Source organism: Vombatus ursinus, unplaced genomic scaffold (genome assembly GCF_900497805.2).
Source record: "Vombatus ursinus unplaced genomic scaffold, bare-nosed wombat genome assembly UNPS02010394.1, whole genome shotgun sequence".
NCBI lineage: Eukaryota > Metazoa > Chordata > Mammalia > Diprotodontia > Vombatidae > Vombatus > Vombatus ursinus.
The window spans coordinates 5704495-5721635 of NW_020950172.1; the positions used below are offsets into that span (position 1 = coordinate 5704495).

The 17141-nt window shown below is 44.4% G+C and overlaps 1 protein-coding gene across 3 annotated transcripts in view; it reads left to right on the forward strand.

Moving 5' to 3' along the window:
- The window catches only part of ZBED4 (zinc finger BED-type containing 4), a 52658-nt gene extending 37100 nt beyond the window's left edge, over positions 1-15558 (forward strand). For 2 of the 3 annotated variants that reach the window (XM_027854331.1, XM_027854332.1), the window contains exon 3: positions 10394-15558. In XM_027854331.1, coding sequence (XP_027710132.1) covers positions 10713-14267 — 3555 coding nt within the window. In that variant the 5' untranslated portion in view covers positions 10394-10712 and the 3' untranslated portion in view covers positions 14268-15558. The remainder of the gene's footprint in view (positions 1-10393) is intronic. The other variant, XM_027854333.1, reaches the window with a different exon arrangement.
- The last annotated feature ends 1583 nt before the right edge of the window (positions 15559-17141 follow it).

Sequence of the window (17141 nt, forward strand, 5' to 3'; positions counted from 1 at the left end):
TTTTGTGACTTATTACATCCCACATGATTGCTGTTCATGTGTTTGTACCATCTTCTAGTACCACTCATCGTATGAACTTCCTGATGCGCCACCAACATTAGAGTTTATCTTTTAAAAATGTTTTCCTGTTCTTCTATGCAGTATCATCATCTCTGATCGTTAAAGAATTTGAGCATTTTTTTCATGTGGTTCTTTAAAGGTTTCATTTCTTTCAGAAATTGTGTTTGTCCTTCAAGCATTCTTTATTAAGGAGCGTCTGTCACTGCTGTCCATAGGTTCTGGGTGGTGGGCATTTACTGGGTGGGGGTAGAGGTGTGGATGAGTATGCGCTCAAAACTGACATTTTCGCCTGGTCTCTCTTTTGTGTTGTAGTCATGTGTGTCCAGCCCCGTCCTGGACGCTTCATATTGGATTTTCTAGAGGCATCTTAAATGTAACATGCCCCAGACTCAGCTTACTTTCTCCCTTCTCCCTCTCCCCAGTTTCTGTCAGGGGCCCCACTGTTTTTGTGGTTACCCAGATCCCCTACCTTGGGTCATCTTTGGCCAACTCTGTACCATTCCATCTCATCATTTGCTAAATCTTGACACTTTTGATTACATAACATCTCTTATATCTGTCCCCTTCTTCTTAGGCAGCTGCATGGTACAGTACAGAGGGCTGTCCCAGGAGTTAGGAGGACCTGAGTTCAAATCTGACCTCAGATACTTACTAGCTGTGTGACCTTGGGCAAGTCACGTCAGCTCTGCCTGCCTCAGTTTCCTTATTTGCAAAATGGGGATAATAATAGCACCTACCTCCCAAGGTTGTTGGTAGTATCCAACGAGGTAATAAGTATCAAGTGCTTGGCGTAGTGCCTGGCATATAGTAAGTGCCATTCAAACGTTAGCTGTTATTATTATTATTGTTCTTACTCTTATTACATCTGTCCGCTTCTTCCTAGGCGGCATCCAGTCTATTGCCCAGGACTTTTGGTTTCATCTTTGTGACATCTCTCGAATACAGCGCCGCCTCTGACACTGCCACCCTCACTCCTGGACCTTCACAGTGACCACCTGGTTGGTCTCTTGGCCCCAAGCCTCTTCCCACTCTGGTCTATCCTCCAGCGCTGTCAGTGATCTGAAAATACAGGCCTGACCACGTCACCCAACTAATCATTAAAGTCCATTGGTTCCTTACCAGCTCCAGGGTCAAACGTAAAATTCTCTGGTATTCAAAGCCCTTCATAACCTGGCATATACCCCCCCTCCTCCAACACACACACACATACACACACATGTGCACACACCTCTCTAGGGTTCTCGCACCTTATACCTCACCACATCCTTTTTTTTTTTTTAAATTTTCTTTTCCAATTACATGTAAAAACAGTTTTTAACATTTGTTTTTTAAATTTTGAGTTCGAAATTATCTCTCTTCCTCCCGTCTCCCCTCATTGAGAAGTCAAGACTACACACACACAGTCATACAAACAGATTTCCATATTAGCCATTTTGTGAAAGAAAACACAGGCCAAAAAGAAGAGAAAAGTAACCAGAGTTTTTTAAAAAGTATACTTCGATCTGCGCTCAGGCTGTCAGTTCCTTTTCTGGGGATGGATAGCATTTTTCACGTGGGTCCTTTGGGGTTGTCTGAGGTCATGCTCAGTCATTCACAGCTGATCATTGTGCATTACTGCTGTCACTATGTACAGTGTTCTGGTTCTGCTCACTTCACTTTGCATCAGTTCACGTAAGTTTTTCCAGGTTTTTCTGAAACCATCCTGCTCGTCATTTCTTATAGCACAGTAGCATTCCATCACAATCATATAGTGCAGCTTGTCTAGCCACTCCCCAATTGATGGACCTCCCTCCGATTTCTAATTCTTTGTCACCACAAAAAGAGCTGCTATAAATATTTTTGTACATACAGGTCCTTTTCTTTTTTCTTTGATCTCTTTGGGATACAGACCTAGTAATGGTGTTGCTTGGCAACTGGGTGGTACAGTGGTTAGAGCCCCAGGCCTGAAGTCATGAAGATTCTTCTTAGTGAGTTCAAATCTGGCCTCAGACACTTCTTAATTGCGTGATCCTGGGCAAGTCACTTAAGCCTTTTGCCTCAGTTTCCTCATCTGTAAAATGAGCTGGAGAAGGATATGGCAAACTATTCCAGTATCTTTGCGAAGAAAAATCCAAACGGGGTCAGGAGGGGTTGGACACGATTCCAAATTGTTCTCCAAAATGTTTGGATCAGTTCACAACTCCACCAATAATGCATTAGTGTCCCTGCTTTTCCCACATCCTCTCCAACGTTCGTCATTTTCCTTTTCTGTCACATTAGCCAATCTGATAGGTGTGTGGTGGTACCCTAGAGTTATTTTAATTTGTATTTCTCTGATAGTGATCTAGAACATTTTTTCATATGACTATAGCTAGCTTTGATTTCGTCATCTGAAAACAGCCTGTTCATATCCTCTGAACATTTATCAGCTGGGGAAAAAATTTATCAATTTTAAATAGAATTTCTCTCTCTCTCTCTTCCTGCTTGGTTTTGTTGACAGTATGTAGAAATGCTGATGATTTGTGTGGGTTTATTTTATACCCCAAAACTTTGCTGAAGTTGTTAATTATTTTAGCCGGTTTTTTAGTTGATTCTGTAGGATATTCCAAGTATAACATCCTATCAGCTGCAGAGAGGGATCCTTTCGTTTTCTCACTGCCTGTTTTAATTCCTTTGACTTTATTTTCTGATTGCTGCAGCGAGCATTTCTAGAACAGTAGCGAATAACAGTGCTGAACACACGCTCTTTAATCCACTAACACGTCCTCTTTCTTTTCCTCAAGTAAGACACTCTGGGCATCTTCCCTGCCTGTGCCCCACGGCTGGAGCTCTCTCATCTTGGCCTCCTGGCCAAGTCTCAACTAAAAATCCCACTTTCTATAGAAAACCTTTCCCAATCCCTCTTAATTCTAGTGCTTTCCTTTTGTCGATCCTCTCTGCTTTATCTGGACTGGAGTGGGAGAGGCGTGAGGCAGGCAGACCCACCAGCAACTATTGCCATAGTCCAGGGTGAGGTGATGAAGCCTGCTCCATGATGGGGCAGGGCCAGAGGAGAGAAGGGGGCATATGCAAGAGATGCCTTGGCAACAGATTGGATGGATTTGAAGATATCAGCCCAGAGATGACCGCTGAATCCATGGCGGTGAAATCACCACATGAAACTGAGCCTTTGACCCATTAAGGGAGAGACAGAGTTAAGATGGAGGCGCAGCTTAGAGACAGTGCAAAGAAGAGTGTGCCTCCGGGTGGAAGCCCACAGATCCCAGACGGAAACAGGCCTGGAAGGAGCCCAGCCCTTGGCCCGGCTGGGCGACCTAGGGACGAACGTGCTGTGAAGTGAGGCGAGGGACGCTCGTCCTCCTGATGCCACCGCCAATGCTGAGATGGGGTGGGTGCGAACGGGAGCGGGCCTCCCTTCCGACAATCTCTGAGCACTTGGTTCTGTGGGTGTCTGGGAGATCCCTCTGACTGTCGCTGCCTCTAAACGTGGCACCATTACCGCATTGAAACACTACCGCCAGTTAGAATGTTGTCTTTCCTTGTGTCTTTGGTCAGAGATGGGTAAGTCCATTTGTGTTTGACTCCTGGGAATGAGTGGACTCGCTCACATTCGCCTTTCGTGTTCGGTGTTAGGAGCACGTGGTCCCACTCGTCTGTTTGAACCCTTCCCTGTGCGGGTGTTCTTTTTGCTGCCTCTGTGGGAGCCGGGGGAGGCCTGGCCGGCCTCTGCTCGGACACCCCGGTCATTTCTTGTTGGTCTTTGTCCTTTTGGCTTGGGCTGAGCAGAGTCTCATCCGGCTTCCTGGTGAAAGCCAGAAGCCGTCTTCCTCCTCTCTTCCTCCCCTCTCCCTCCCCCTCTTCTCACCTCTCTCACCTGCAGCATTCATTGTTAGGTGCAGGGCCACATTCCACAGTTGGTTTAGTCTTCCCCCAGTAGGGGGCGTCCAAAGGCTGCTGGGACTGTTCAGTATACATGGCGCCATTGTTTCTGTCTCTGACCTCCTTGGCATAGGGGCCTAGCAGCAGCTCTCTGGGTCTGAGGGGAGGAGCATAGTAGGGCCTTTAAAAAACCAACCAACCAACATAATTCTGAATGGTCAGATCAAACGTTCTACCAACAATGGCCTACTTCCTTTCTTTCCACTGGCCCCCTGGCATTGAGTTTGTTCATCTTTTGGCATCTTTTCCAATTTGCTGGGTATGAGTTAAAATTTAAGATGAAATGTTTTTATTTGTATTTCTGTTATTTCTAGTGATTTAGAGCATTCTTTCATATGGTTATTTAGTAGTTTTCAACTCTTTAATATCACATATTTATCAGAGATTTGATGCAAGGATTTTTCCCAGTTAAGTTTCCTTTCTTATCCTCATTGCATTGATTTTGTTATTGCAAAAGCTTTTCAATTTCTTGTAAATGAAATGATCTCCTCTTTCTTTAAAAAAAAAAAAGCTTTTATTAATATTTTCTGTTTCTTATATCACCACAATGCCCCATGTACTCTCTCCCCCCCAGCCTCCGGGCCATCCCATAAGACAAATAGTATTTTTTTAGAGAGGAAAAAGAAGGGAGAAATTAGCACAACTGATCCATACATTGAAAAAAATCTGAAACTATATGCAGTGTGTAATGCCCGTGAACCTCTCACTTCCACAAAGGGCTGGGTTGGGGGCATATTCTCATATCTGGTCATTTGAGTCCTGCTTGGTCTTTGTGATTTTGTTACATTTACCTTTAATCATTTGGCATGTCATTTTTCTCTCCATTTACATTGTTGTAGTTACTCTGTAGATTGTTTTCTTAGCTCTGTTTATTTTATCCTGTATCAGTTCATGAAAATTTTTCTATCTTCCTCTGCGTTCATCACACACATCATTTCTTACGGCATAGTAGTATTCCATTATGTTCATGGACCATGATGTGATTAACCATTCCCCAGTTGTTGGGAATCTAGTTGCTTTGGAGCTCTTGTTTGGTTGTTTCAGTTGTGTCCGATTCTTCATGACCCCATTTGGGGTTTTCTTGGTAAAGATAGTGGAGTGGTTTGCCATTTCCTTCTCCAGGTCATTTTGCAGATGAGGAAACTGAGGCAAACAGGGTTAAGTGACTTGCCTAGGGTCACACAGCTAAGAAGTATTTGAGGCCAGATTTGAACTCAGAGTCTTCCTGACTCCAGGCTTAGCGCTCTTTCCACTGTGCCACCTAACTGCTTTCAGTTCTTAGTTATCACAGAAAGTGCGGCTATAAATATTTTGGAGTATATATGGATTTTTTCCTTATCAGTGGCTTCCTTGCAATATAAGCTCAATAATTAAGTGTCTGGTTCAAAGGGTGTGGATCTTTTAGTCACTTCATTTGCATAATTTCAAATTTGCCTAATTTTCAATACAACTGTACCATTTTACAGCTCCACCAACAATGTATTGCTGTGCCTTTCTTTCCACACCACCTTCAGCATTGACTGTTGACTTTTTTGTCCTTTTTGCTAGTTTGCATGGTATGAAATGAAACCTCAAGATTATTTTAATTTGCATTTCTCTTATTAGTGATTTGGAATATTATTTCATGTGGTTGTATGGGATTTCAGTGAACCACACAGACTGCATCTTGTGACTTAATTCAGGATCGAGCTCAGTTCCCTTTCTATTCAATTATGCGTCTAGTCTCATTTCTGTCTTGTAAGAAAACTTTATTCAGTTGTGGAAATTGGGAGAAAACCTGCCCCTGTGAGGCTGGGAAGCTGGGCCACCTCTACCTGGTGCTTAGAGACCCTTAGCTGAAGGCCTAGGTTATGCCGACCAGAAACGCTGTCAGATCTGAATATTGGCACAAGGAGTTTTCTCACGATAATACATCTCAAGCAGACCATATGTCTTATCTGAACACTGGCCCTGTACTGGTCAGTCAGTTCCATGTTCCTCTGATTGTTGACAGACACTCGGGAAGAGGGGTTTCAGGGAATTGTCCCTCTTTGTTTCCCCCTCTCAACTTGGAAGGGCCCTAATCTTTCCTCCAATTAGAAATCAGATGACCTAATGTTGTGTCCTGGCTTGTATCTTGGTAATTGTTTTCTTTTAATTAATTGGTTTTCTTTGATGAATTGTTTTTAATGTATAAAAAAATCTGCCTTACTCTTTATTCAGGGTCTTTGAACTGGGACCGGAAAGTCCATGGATCTTTTTATCATAGCGTGTTTTACTAATAAATCATATACCTTGGTGTATATCATATACACCACAGTTGTGAATACTTTGAAGTTCTTTTGAGAACTGTTCACATCCTATGGGCCATTCATCTATCAGGGAATGGCTACTCGGCATATTTGCTTATTGTTTATACATCTTGGATACCAAACCCTATTGGAGAAATTGGGTCCAAAGATCTCCTCCCATTTGGCCACTTGCACTTCCCTTCTTATCCAAGATGCTTTAATGGTGTCCACGGAGAAGCTTTCCACCTTCTCTGCTGTAAACGCAGGATTATGCTCCTTCGGTTGCTTTACTTTAATCTTTTTTTAAGGAGGCACTGTTCCCACTGGCTCTCTTCCCCTTCCCCTGATAATCTCCCTCTCTCTTCCCCTTCAGCTAGTTCCATCCTTAGTTTTTAAATTTCTTTTTTTTAATGCACCTTTCCAAAAAGGCTTTCTTTCACTCTCTTCATGATCCATTTTCTCGGTCTGTTTACTCTAGACCCTCATTCTCTGATTCATGACCCCTACAGTTATCTGCCTCCAGGCACTTTCTGCCACTGCCTTGTAGGTCTCACCCTGTAAATCCCCCTTCTCCCTTGTGCCTTCCTTCCAGCACAATGCCAGTGACTGCAGCTGGCTGAAGGCAGGACAGTGCCTTCTGCTGACTTTTGTTTTCTGCATTTGCGTGGGATCTTCTTGTGTCCCTACCCTCTCCCTTTTCCGGGTGCCATTGGCCCGAGGGGCTCCCACTGCCCAGACTCTTGAAGCACTAAATCCCCCCAGGCCTCATCCAGGAGGAGAACCCCCTTTGTTGTTGCTGCTGCTGCTGCTGCTGTCATTGCTGTTGAGTCGTTTGGTGACCCCATTTGGGGTTTTCTTGGCAAAGATACTGGAGGGGTTTGCCACGTCCTTCTCCAGCTCATTTGCAGAAGAGGAAACTGAGGCAAGTAGGGTGAAGTGACTTGCCCGGGGTACCATAGCTAGTAAAGTGTCTGAGGCTGGATTTGAACTCAGGACTTCCTGACTTCAGGCCCGGCACTCTATCCGCTGCACAACCTAGCCGCTCTGAGCTCAGGGTCAGTAAGCTTCAATTCCTAGGATTGGGTTTCGATTTGTTTTGCTTTTTTTTTTTTTTAATCTTATTTTGGATTTTTAGGTGTCCTAAGCTATGGAGACAGTGGAAGTCACTTCATTTTTGGTGCATTATTTCTCTTTTGGAGAGTTTTGAGAGGTTGTGGGGATTGGAGAAAATGTCTAGTCTGCCATCTTGTTGCTCAGATGACCTCACACTTATCTCTCATAACTTTTATAATCATGTCTCTTTTCTTTGTTTCATTAAGAACCTCTCCCTTTAGTCAAAACTGTGGAAAGTATCTGATCTGGTTCTCTTCTGACTTATTCCGTGACCTTTAGTAGTCACAATGTAGGAGCTCTGTGCCCTTTCTGAGGTAGCAGCAATATGGCGCGGTGCCCAGGGTGGCGGGTGTGGAGTCCTTGCCAGCCCCGCGTCAGGTACTTCACTGCTGGGTGGCCGTGGGCAGATGTCTCTGAGCCTCATCTCTTCTTGTCAAAAACAAGGGGCTCATGCGAGGTCGCTTCTAGGGTCCTATTCAGCTCTCAAAGCTATGCTTCAACTACAACACTTTTTAGAGTCACGGCCTTCTTTTTGGTAATATTTTACCCTGGCTTTTGGCCTTCCTGTCATTTTGATTTCAGTCCCATTCTGGACACTTTTCTAGGGCAATTTAGATACACTGCCGCTTCTTTAATTCAGTCTTAGGGTACCCTCGTCAAACCATCATCTAGGAGGCAAGGCAGGTGGTAGATAGCCCTGTCGTCCTCGGCTCTGGTCAGACCACATTTGGAGTGTTCCAGTCATTTTTGAGTATCAGATTTTAAGGTCATCGTTGAAACTCTGAAGTGTGTCCAGATGAGGGCTTTCTGAGTGATGAAGGGACGCGTCCACCATGCTGGGTGGACATTAGTTGAAAGAGCTGAATGTGTTTAGCCTGGAAAGGGGGAAGATTTAGGAAAAGATAGGATTACAGCGTTTAGAGCCAGAAAGAAGCCATGGACATCATCTCATCCAACTCTCTCATTTACTGAGGAAACTGAGGCCTGTGGAATCTTGATTGCTCTTGTCACATATTTGAAGGCTTGTTGTCATGCAGGAGAACGTCCTGCCTGGCTCTAGCTGATAGAACTGGGCACAGTGGGCAGAGTCACGTGGAGACTTGGAAGGACTGCCATGAAGGCTGGAGACGTTTAAAAATGACGAGGCTGCTCCTCAGGGAGAGTGGAGATGGCCTAGTGGGCTTGTGATCCGTGGGTGGATTGGCTTGGACAGGCTTCGGGATCCCTTCCCTCTCTCCTTCCTTCTCCCTGATCAGGGGTAGAAGCCACATCCCATCAGCTCAGCCTCCACAGTGATGCTGCTCTCCCAGCTGTCTGCTCTCTGGCTCCAGCTAGAGACGGTCTCTGCCCCCTTTGGTGGTGGTGATGGTGGGGCTGGCTCTTTTACAGTGTTTCATTTAAAATGTCTATCTTGAATTAGGGTGATTTGTATACATGTCTTGTGTCCATTACGAGACTGGAAGTGCCTTGAGGATAGGGACAACATTCTATTAATCTTTGTGTTCTATACTTAAGTTTAATCAATAATCGACCTTTAATCATTGATTAAATTGATTGATAATCATTGATTGGTTAATCATTTAATAATTGACAAGGTTTTACAAGGTACTTTTCTCACAAAAACCTTCAGAGGCAGTTAATGCAAGTGGTATCATGATTTTACAGATGAGGAAACAGACTCAGAAAGGTTAAGTCACACAGATGGTCAGTGTTAAAGCCAGGATTTCAGCCCGTGTCTCTCCTGAGCCCCAAATTCTCAATTTGATAGGTATGTCAGAATGGTATTCATTTGATGCAGGTGCTGCCACTAGTGTTAGGGTTCCTTATTTTTTTTTTTTCCCAGCTATAATTTCAGGCATCAGATTTTTTTTTTTTTTTGTCTTTTTTGTAGAAGAGGAGAGATTGGGGATCTTTGCATGTTAAATAAAAATATTTTTATGAGGTAGCTAGTTGGAGGAAACTTTTCTAAGAAAAGATAGAGTGAGGTTGTGATACAAATAAACTTTTTCAATATAAACTAGGGTATTCTATAGCTATTATATTTTGGGGGTTAAGCTTTCAGTACATTGGAATGGGAACTAATTTTGTTTGCTTTAGTGGCATTGTACACCTAATGGATGAGGTTTGGTCTGCTACACTTAAATCTCAGCCCAGAGGTTGGTGTTTTTTCTAGGCCTTCTTTAATTTTACTGTTTTGCCCTGTTTCAGTCTTTACCAGTAATTATAATAAATTAAGGAAAAGTTACATTTAGGTTGTTATTCTTCATTTTATGACAGCTCTTGCTAACATCTCTGCTCAGATTTTCATGGACCAAGGGAGAGCATAAATTCTTGGTCAGAACGCATATTTTGGGGCTGTGGGTGTCCTTGTTTTCCGTCTTTGAGTGTTTGGCGTGATGTTTATTCCTTTTATTGTTTTTTTTATTGGTGCCTTTTGTTTTGTCAAAACATTACCTGATCTCTCTCTGTCTCTTTCCCCCCCCCCACACACACTCTACTTTCCCAATAAAAAGAGAGAGTTCAGCCCAGTTGCCTGATGGTGTAATTATGACTAATGGTACCCATCAATTTCCAGTTTTGTAGTTTACCGTTTGTTCACCAAAAGGAAGAATGTGGTGTTTTGTTTTGGAACCAGCATCGTTTGTTGTCTTTGACTTGAGTGTGTTTGCTTTTTAGTATTGTATCCACAGAGATCGTTGTCGTCTTTATGTTTGTATATTATTCTTCTGGTTCTGCTTTCTTCACTCTGCATCAGTTCATATATATCTTTCCCAGCTTTCAACCATGTGGTTTTAAGTTTAAAGAATCTCTTATGTTTGGCAGATTCATGACATTATATTAGTGCTTTTTTCATAGACTTTACTTAATGAGATGCAGAAAGTTGAAATGGAAGAACACTTCTCTTGGTTTAATTCTCCTCTGCAGTTTGGGGGAATTACATAAGAATTATGTCTTGTATGTTTATTGTGGAATAGAGACTTTCATGTTTGACTCAATTTAGTATTTACTTTGATTTCATCTTTTATTTACAGGTGACACAAAAGGATCATGTTTACATTTTCAAGATGAGTGGGATTCTGACTTTGAGAGGAGAAGCTGAACCATCGCTGCCCCCGTGTATGTTCACAACATGGAGCATTTGTACTCGAGAGGCTCAGAATGGTGACTCAGGCCCTGGGATGATCTGCTCTTAAAGAGACTGAGTTGTGTCTGCAAGTTTTCAGTAAGAGTTGACGATGAATCCTCTTTGCAAAAACGGCCACATTATGAAACACTGAAAATCAGATGCTTGTGCTTTTGCACAAACTCAGCTCTTTGGATCAAATTGTGCTCCCGAGTTATTAACGTACAATGACACAGCCAGAATCACCACTGTCCATCATGGATAAGAGTCAGGAAACATGTCCAAAAATGGATAACAGTTTTGTGTTAGATAAGATGCATTTTAAAGTAGAACCCGAAGATAGCGTAAGTAACCATAGTTCGGAGAGAATGGATTTTAAAAGTGAGCAGGAGGATGTGCGACAAACAGACAGCAGCGATGAACAAGCAGAATTCAAAGGAAAAAACTGTGGTGGCCGTCACCCTGGGAAGTGCTCTCCCCCCGACAACGAGGAGGATTACGGCTCTCTGCTTTCACGGTACGGCAGCACGCTGTATGATGTGGCGATGGAAGCCGTGGCGCAGAGCCTTCTCTGCGGCAGAAACGTGAGTTCCAGGAAAAAGTCTCCAGCTTGGAATCACTTTTTCATCTCTCCTCGGGACAGCACTAAAGCAGTATGTGTGTACTGTATGAAGGAGTTCAGTCGGGGTAAGAACGAGAAGGACCTGAGTACCAGCTGCCTGATGAGACACGTGCGACGGGCCCACCCTACCGTGCTCATTCAGGAAAGTGGGGGTGTGGCCAGCATCGCCTCCTCCCCATCTCCATCCTTACTCCTCCCTCCACAGCCTGCGGACGTCGGCGACCTGAGCACCGTCTTGTCACCTATAAAACTGGTCAAGAAGATTGCTTCCAAGATGCCCTCCCCAGACCGCTCTGCCGCGGAGGAATCCGGCTCTGTCGTTTCTTCTGAAGAAATGTCGTCCGACTTGTCCATCTCGGAGAAATGTCACAGAGAAGAAGCCCTGGCGGGCTCCTGTCCTCACCTGGCCAGCGCCCAGTACGAGGAAGCTGTGGAGAACATAGCAGAAAAGACCGTGGCAGTTCCAAAGAGTGCGTCAGGGTCCAGGAGAAGGTCCGCTGTCTGGAAGCATTTTTATCTGTCTCCTCTCGACAATTCTAAAGCTGTCTGCATCCACTGCATGAACGAGTTTAGTAGAGGGAAGAACGGGAAAGATCTGGGAACGAGCTGTTTGATAAGGCACATGTGGAGAGCCCATCGTTCGATTGTTTTGCAAGAGAATGGAGGAGGGACAAGCATACCACCTCTTTATTCTGCTCCTCCAACGCTGTTGCCTTCTTTACTGCCCTCAGAGGGAGAGTTGAATTCTGTGGCATCTTCTCCAGGAAAGTTGGTGAAAGAGTCACCCTCAGCCTCCTCTTCTCCTGATAGGCTAGTGGAAGAAATCCACTCTCATCTCAATCCTGGAGATGCTTTAATGGAAGACGTGTCTGTCCTGTCGTCTTCTGATGATGTCGGGGAAGCATCCCTGGTGTCTTCTCCTGAGAAGCAGGGGGATGCATTGAGTACCTTAATATTTGAGCCAGGCACTGTTTTTCAACAAAATAAAAAGATAATGAAAAGACTGAAGTCCGAAGTTTGGCATCATTTTTCGCTGTCTCCCACAGACAATTTGAAAGCAGTCTGCAGATATTGTAGTTGTATGATTAGTCGTGGGAAAAAGGGTGATGTTGGTACAAGTTGTTTGATGAGGCATTTGTACAGGCGTCACCCGGAAGTGATCGGGAACCAGAAGAGCTTTATTGATGCTAGTTTGGCAAATTCTCCTTATGCCACTTTGGCTTCTGCAGAATGTTCCTCCTCCAAATTGACTGACTTGCCAACGATGGTTATGAATGATAATCAAGTGATCTTTCCCGTTAATAGCAAAAAGACCTCAAAACTGTGGAATCATTTTTCAATTTGTTCAGCAGACTCAACAAAAGTGGTATGTTTGCACTGTGGACGTACAATAAGCCGGGGGAAGAAGCCGACCAATCTGGGTACCAGTTGTCTTCTGAGACATTTACAACGGTTTCATAGCAACGTGCTGAAAAGTGACGCTTCGGAGACAGCGTTGCCCTCTGCTGCAGAGATGCGTGTGCCCCTGAGCACAGAGTTACTAGGATCATCGTCCTTGGATGAAACCAATGAAAAGTTTTCTGACTCTCACCCAGTTGCCAAAAAAATCACAAGTCTTGTAGCAGAAATGATTGCACTTGACCTTCAGCCATATTCTTTTGTAGACAATGTTGGCTTTAACAGGCTGCTTGAGTACTTGCAACCTCAATATTCTTTACCTGCGCCATCTTACTTTTCTCGGACCGCAATCCCAGATATGTATGATCACGTGAAGCAGATCATCGTTTCCCATCTTAAAGAAGCCGAGAGTGGCGTGATCCACTTCACCTCCGGGATCTGGATGAGTAGCCAGACCCGGGAGTATCTCACCCTCACTGCACACTGGGTCACCTTTGAGTCGTCAGTCCGGCCCCATTGTGAAGACTACCACTGCTCCGCACTTTTAAACGTCTCCCAGGTGGATTGTGACTACAGCGGGGTCAGTGTTCAGAAGCAGCTGGAATATTGGTGGGAAGCCTGGGTCACCTCTGTTGGCCTTCAGATTGGGATTACCGTAACTGATAATCAGAGCATTGGGAAAACATTAAATGAAGGGGAACACTCCAGCGTGCCGTGTTTTGGTCACACGATCAATCTGATTGTCAATGAGGCTATTAAAAGTCAGAGGATGGTTCAGAACTTACTCAGCATCGCTAGGAAAATCTGTGAGCGGGTGCATCGGTCAGCAAAGGCAAAAGAGAAACTTGCTGAGTTGCAGAAAGAATACGCGCTGCCTCCGCACCATCTTATTCAGGATGTCCCATCCAAATGGAATACGTCCTTCCACATGCTCGAGCGCCTCATTGAGCAGAAGAGGGCGATTGACGAGATGTCCATCGAATGCGGCTTCCGCGAGCAGATCAGCTGTGACCAGTGGGAAGTCATGCAGTCTGTGTGCCACGCCCTGAAGCCCTTTGAGGCCGCGAGTCGGGAGATGAGCGCACACGTGTCCACACTGAGCCAGGTCATCCCGATGATTCACATTCTCAATAGGAAAATAGAAATGCTGTTTGAGGAAACAATGGGCATTGACACCATGTTGAAGTCTTTGAAAGAAGCAATGGTAAGTAGATTATCCTCTACCCTTCATGACCCAAGGTACATTTTTGCTACGCTTTTGGACCCTCGTTATAAAGCTTCCTTATTTACAGAAGAGGAGGCTGAACAGTACAAGCAAGATTTAATCAGGGAACTAGAAATATTGAGTTCTACCTCAGATGATAAACCTGTTTCCAATGGGTGTGATGCAGGTTCACCATCTACAAACTCTGTTGGAGAGGACAGCCTCTGGTCACTTATGGCCAAGCTTAAAAAAAAAGATCTAAAAGAGAAGACGAAGCTGCCAGAAGAAATGGTGCTCGCCTACTTGGAGGAAGAGGTGCTCGAACACAGCTGTGACCCCCTGACTTACTGGAATTTAAAGAAGTCGTCCTGGCCATCCCTGGCCAAGCTGGCCGTCCGGTTCTTGGGCTGTCCCCCAAGCATCGTTCCTTCGGAAAGACTGTTCAACAACACGTCCAGTGAAAGCAGCAGCTTTAGCCAGTCCAGGCTCATGATGGAACACTTTGAAAAACTGATCTTCTTGAAAGTCAATCTTCCTTTAATATACTTTCAGTATTGAAACAGATGGACACGCTGCCAGATTCAAGCGATTGACGCCTACTGGACGTTCACTGTCCTTGTGACGGGGATGGTGGAGTCGCTCCACATAGGGGCCATGTATGACATCCAATCAGTGACCCTGATTCCAAGGTTAGCGCCACTCTCCAGCTTTCAATCCAGTGTCTACATGTGCCTTATCCATAGTTCTTCAGGCCAGATGGTGTATATATGTTTTTTAAGAAGTCCACACTAGGTAGAGTCTGTCTTGTCAAATTATAAAATATGACTATTAGGTTTTAATCCATAACTGTAAACTTCTAAGGGGGGGTGTCAGTTATTTGTTTTAATAGAATGGCAAAAAAGAGAGAGAGATGTACACAGTTTGACTCTGTAGTTTTTTTTATTCAATTATGTAAAAACCATGAACCAGGTACTGTATTTTAGTCCATCTTTGCTCTTAGGGCAGCAGAGCAGCTTTTGGAGCTGTCCAGTGGAAGCTGGGTTTCAAAGATGGAGGTCAAAGCCATCCTTTCCTAAGCAGTTGTTGACCGCTGGCTCTCAGATCGCTGGAGGGCGCAAACAGACCAGACGGGGAGAGCCGCTTACTAGTATGGGGAATGCTTGGTATTCGAACACGCAACTAAAGTGAGAGGTATTATGGCATATCTGTTATACAGGGATCACTAAAGAAACTTCCCATTGGTTTTTGTGTTTGTTTTTTATTCAGGTTTTACATTTGTCCTTGAACTTCAGAAATATTCTGAGTATTTATATAAGCTGCTTGGTATTTTCACCAAGGTTTGTGAATTCATGCTTATGTTATTTAACACAGTGCATAAGATGGCAAGAAATCTACAGCAGAAGCTCAATTAATTGATGGTGAAGCCTTCAAAATCCACTTTGTGTATCCTCTGCTGTCGACTGAACATATAAGAATCTGTTGTAGAAAGCTGATGACTGTATTCCCTTCACAAGAATAGCCTTATAGACGTGGAGCACTGCTTTGTCTTTTTAAATGTACCTAGGGATGATTCAGCAGGCACATGGGAGATTTTAGAATCCTGAGACATCAGAATAAAGGAAAAGTAGTCAGGTTTTCTTTGAACAGTATGTTCTCAATATTATTTTTGTTTTAACATCTAGAAAAGGGGTCAATTTCTCATTTCAGTTTTTAGATGAAATATTTGGGGGGTAATAAGTGACTCATTTGCCTATGAACTTTTAGAAAAGTTGTAGTTTTGTTAAAATACTGTACCTTTGCCTAATCTAATTTTTGCATTTACTATGTTTTAGTGTATTTATAAATGGTGAACTCAGTTTCTGAAATTAAACATTTTATTTGCAATTTTCTAGTGCTGGTGAACCCTGACTTTTATTTCTAAGTGCAAATAATGTGTGTAACCAAACTATTACACCCCATTCGTGTACTGTCAAAGTCTAACTTGATTCCAGATTGAAACTCAGTATGCCAAGCAGTCACTTACCATTCTTGATAGCTCTCTGTGCCCTGTGCTGGGGAGCTCTGGGCACGGATGCCCTTCCTCAGGGGAAGAAAACTGATCCTTCTCTCAATCCTGAAAAGGGAAGGAAAGTGAACCTACCTCAGATAAATATGAGCGTGAGGAAACAAATTAGGATATAGAGCTAACATTCTCCCCCAAAACCAAACTAAGCAGGGAGGGGTGAGAAGACCTGAAATTTGTGTGTGTGTTTAAAAAATGATGATACTGAATTAGTATTTGTGCTTAGAAGGGTCTCATCTGGGCAGAGACTCCCTCCAGGGGGTTCAAATATGGTCTGAGTAGGGAGGTGGGGGGTGAGGGCCACGGGAGCCTCTGTGGTGGGGCCTTCCTCATCCAGGCTGTCCAGCGGTTCGGCATCTGCCGTCTCACCACATGGCCTCCATGTCACAGAGGTGCTGGGACAGGCCAGGGACCAAGTCACAATCCTGCAGAAAGCAGCTGGCTACCGAGCACCCTACACTCAACTCGACTAGCCAGATAACTGCAGGTGTCCAAGAAATCAATGCCAGCCCAAGAGAGGGAGCAGCGACTCCAGACTTGGAAGACTGTGCTGCTCAGACCCAGCTGGCCGCCTGGCTCAGCCCGCCTCAGCGGTCCCCTTGCTCAGGCATGCACAGGCTGGTGTTGAGGGCAGAGGCACTTAGTGAGTTCCTGTCAACTGAGCCCACTAAGAAGAAAATAACAATAGAATAAGAAATGTAAAAAAAAATGACCTTTTTAAGACCCCTCTCCTTCCTCTGTCAAACGAAAATGTAAAGTAGCTGACCTCCGGGGTCCCTCCCTACTCAATTCAGAGACAGAACTGCAGGTGGAAGAGACCTTGGTGGCCATCTAGTCCAGAGGAAACCCAACCAGTCTGGTCATCCCGCCTCGGCTCGCAGACCTCCAGTGAGGGAGCCACTACTGCCACCTGAGGGCTGCCACCCATTACTCCAGGTTCTGGTTCTGCTTGAAAACTCCTACCGTCCCCACCGCTACCTCCGAACATAACGGTTTCCAGCTCCTGTCACTGTCCTCTGGAGACTGTCCAGTTGATAGATGGCCCTTCTAAGCCGTGACACCCAGTGCTTGAACACAAGTCTCCAGATGGGGTCTGACTGGGACGGAATACCTTTAAAGGGACGAACCTGGAAGCGACGCTTCTTAATGGACGTCAGGATGGCTGCGTCTTGGGATGCCACCACGCTGCCGACTCGCCGCACTTGTGATCCATGAAAACTTTTTTTTTTTTTCCAGACAAACATGTCTAATCAAGCCTCCTCTGTCTTACACTTGGGAAGATGATTTTTGAAGCCCTTAATACTTAACCCCTATTGAATTTCATTTTTAAAAAAAAAACTTTTATTTTTCCATTATCTTCTCTAAATATA